This window comes from Herpailurus yagouaroundi, unplaced genomic scaffold, assembly GCF_014898765.1.
Source record: "Herpailurus yagouaroundi ecotype Mexico unplaced genomic scaffold, PumYag 77, whole genome shotgun sequence".
Lineage (NCBI taxonomy): Eukaryota > Metazoa > Chordata > Mammalia > Carnivora > Felidae > Herpailurus > Herpailurus yagouaroundi.
Window position 1 is genome coordinate 15051162 of NW_024412388.1, and position 2902 is coordinate 15054063.

A 2902-nucleotide genomic window follows, 5' to 3' on the forward strand; every position below is an offset into this window, starting at 1 on the left:
CCCCCTCCAAAGCTAAGATTCTGTAATTCTAAGTAATTTCCTGTTCTTTATTTGCATGTCATTTAGGAACATTCAGTGATGCAGTTTAGTTGTGGTGGGGGTTTTTTTAGGGGAGGAGGTCTTGGGGGGATTTTTTTTTTTTTTTTTTTAGCTTTCAATCGCCCCTCCTCCCCGCACAAAGGACTCTGAATCCAGCCACTCACTATTGGTGCCTGCCAGCCCTGAATGCTGCTGGGCTGTGGGACATACAATCTTCCCACTGCCCCCACTCTCCGAGGTCACCTGGTTTGGCCTGGCAGGGCCCAAGCCTCTGGGCTCAATCCTGACCTGCTAGACTCCCCAGATGACCTATTCTGAGCCACGGAAAGAGCCCGGCTGTTGGCTGTGTGACAGCCCAAGGCCATGAGTCTCCTGGGCCCCCATCAGAGCAGACCAGGGATTCTACAGAACTTGTGGCTTAACAATAATCCTGACAGGGGGAGATGTGTCCCCATACCCGAGGACAACTGTCTCTTTCCTAGTACCCTAGAACCCCTGCCTAATAAAAGCCCCCACTGATGGGTCCCGGGGAGGGTGGAAATGTCCCATCTACATGCAGCATATGTGGACTCATAGAAGGGTGAGGACTTGCTTATGGATCACCCAAACCTGTCATGGAGCCCTAGTCCTACCCCTTACCAGCCCTGTGACCTTGGGCAAGTCATATAACTGAGCCTGGGTTATTCCAAGGATTAAATGAGATAATGAATGCAAAACTCCAGGGCTTTGGGGAACCTGATTGGAGTTCACAAACCGGAGTTTTATCTATTTAATCCTCAGAGGGCCCAGAGGCAGCCCTTTGGCCAGAACAGACCCAGAACTTCTCTGGAACGTTCCCCCACCCTCAAGAAGTACCCTCCCTGCTTCAGGCCAGGCGAGGGGCTCAGTGACTGCTCTCCCAGCTCAGGCGCAGCGGCCTGGCCCACGACCTTGGAAGCACCTAGGAGAAAGCTTCACCAAGCGACAGTACTTTTCCACTGCACTGCTCGGCCACCTCAGCAGGCTTTCTGCTGTGCAGACAGGAGGCAAAGTGCGCCAGGCCAGCCCCATCAGGAACCCACCCAAAATCACTCTCCGAGATGGGGGTAGGGACAAGCACTGGCTGAGAAGCAGCTGGAATCCTAGAGAGAGGAGGGGGGTCCCGAAAGTGCCAAGGGGAGCGTGGAGACCACGGGTGAGGTCAGAGAAATTTGCATTCGCAAAGCCCTCCGGTACATTTCAAAAGATCCCTACTTCTTAACCGCCCCTCCACCGTCACCCCTCCAATAATAATGATTAAACCCGTTCCACCGCGCCTGTGCCGGGTCCCGGGCGAAGAGCAGCGCTAGCCGGCGCGGGGGAGGAGAGAGAGGAGGGCGAGGGGAGGGGACAAGAGATCTAGCGGTCCCGCCCGGTGATGTAGACAGCCCGGGGAGGTGGAGCCGCGACGCCTGAAGGAGTCCCCACCGCAATCGCGCTTTCGGTCTACCCCTCCGAGCGTCCAGCCGCCAGCCCCAGCTCCGGCGACCTCCCTGCCGCCGCAGTTTGGGCGGCGGGGACTGCGGGATCCTCCCTGCTCGGGCCTCGGTGGGGGGGGGGGGGCGCCTCCACCACGCCCAGCCCCCTCCCCTCCTGGCTTCCCGGACGGCTGGAGCTACTCCCGGGGGAAGCTGTTCCCGGACGCTCGGCCGCCGCCCGGGCATCTCGGCTGCCAGCCCGGCTGGGCACCGGGCATCTGCGAAGCCAGCCCTGCCTGGCACTGGGCATCTCCGGGCACCGACTGGCTCCGGCGCCGCCCAGCTGCTCGCGACCCCCGGGGCCGCGGGCTTCTCCGCGCTCCCTCCCCTCCCCCCGGCCGCCGGGCAGGACGCCCGTGAGCTCCCGGTGCCCCCAGCCCCTTTGGCCGCCGCCGCCGCCGCCGCCGCGATGCTGCCCTGGAGACGCAACAAATTCGTGCTAGTGGAGGACGAGGCCAAGTGCAAGGCGAAGAGCCTGAGTCCGGGACTCGCCTACACGTCGCTGCTCTCCAGCTTCCTGCGCTCCTGCCCGGACCTGCTACCCGACTGGCCGCTGGAGCGCCTGGGCCGCGTGTTCCGCAGCCGGCGCCAGAAAGTGGAGCTCAACAAGGAGGACCCGACCTACACCGTGTGGTACCTGGGCAACGCCGTCACCCTGCACGCCAAGGGCGACGGCTGCACCGACGACGCCGTGGGCAAAATCTGGGCGCGCTGCGGGCCGGGCGGGGGCACCAAGATGAAGCTGACGCTGGGGCCGCACGGCATCCGCATGCAGCCGTGCGAGCGCAGCGCCGCGGGGGGCTCGGGGGGCTCCGGGGGCCGCCGGCCGGCGCACGCCTACCTGCTGCCGCGCATCACCTACTGCACCGCGGACGGGCGCCACCCGCGCGTCTTCGCCTGGGTTTACCGCCACCAGGCGCGCCACAAGGCCGTGGTGCTGCGCTGCCACGCCGTGCTGCTGGCGCGGGCGCACAAGGCGCGCGCCCTGGCCCGCCTGCTCCGCCAGACCGCGCTGGCGGCCTTCAGCGACTTCAAGCGGCTGCAGCGCCAGAGCGACGCGCGCCACGTGCGCCAGCAGCACCTCCGTGCAGGGGGCGCCGCCGCCTCGGTGCCCCGCGCCCCGCTGCGCCGGCTGCTCAACGCCAAGTGCGCCTACCGGCCGCCGCCCGGCGAGCGCGGCCGTGGGGCCCCGCGCCTCAGCAGCATCCAGGAAGAGGACGAGGAGGAGGAGGACGGAGACGCGGAGGAGCGCGAGCGGCCCGAGGTGCTCAGCCTGGCCCGGGAGCTGAGGACGTGCAGCCTGCGGGGCGCCCCGGCGCCGCCGCCGCCGCCGGCGCAGCCCCGCCGCTGGAAGGCGGGCCCCAGGG

The 2902-nt window shown here is 65.6% G+C and overlaps 1 protein-coding gene across 1 annotated transcript; it reads left to right on the top strand.

Annotated features, from left to right (window-relative positions):
• Nucleotides 1-1089: 1089 nt before the first annotated feature.
• FAM43B (family with sequence similarity 43 member B) lies at nucleotides 1090-2898 on the top strand (the record flags this gene model as incomplete). Its single annotated transcript, XM_040471527.1, has 1 exon — nucleotides 1090-2898. A coding segment is annotated over exon 1 (954 nt), but the record flags the coding sequence as incomplete, so codon positions are not given.
• Between the last annotated feature and the right edge of the window lie 4 nt (nucleotides 2899-2902).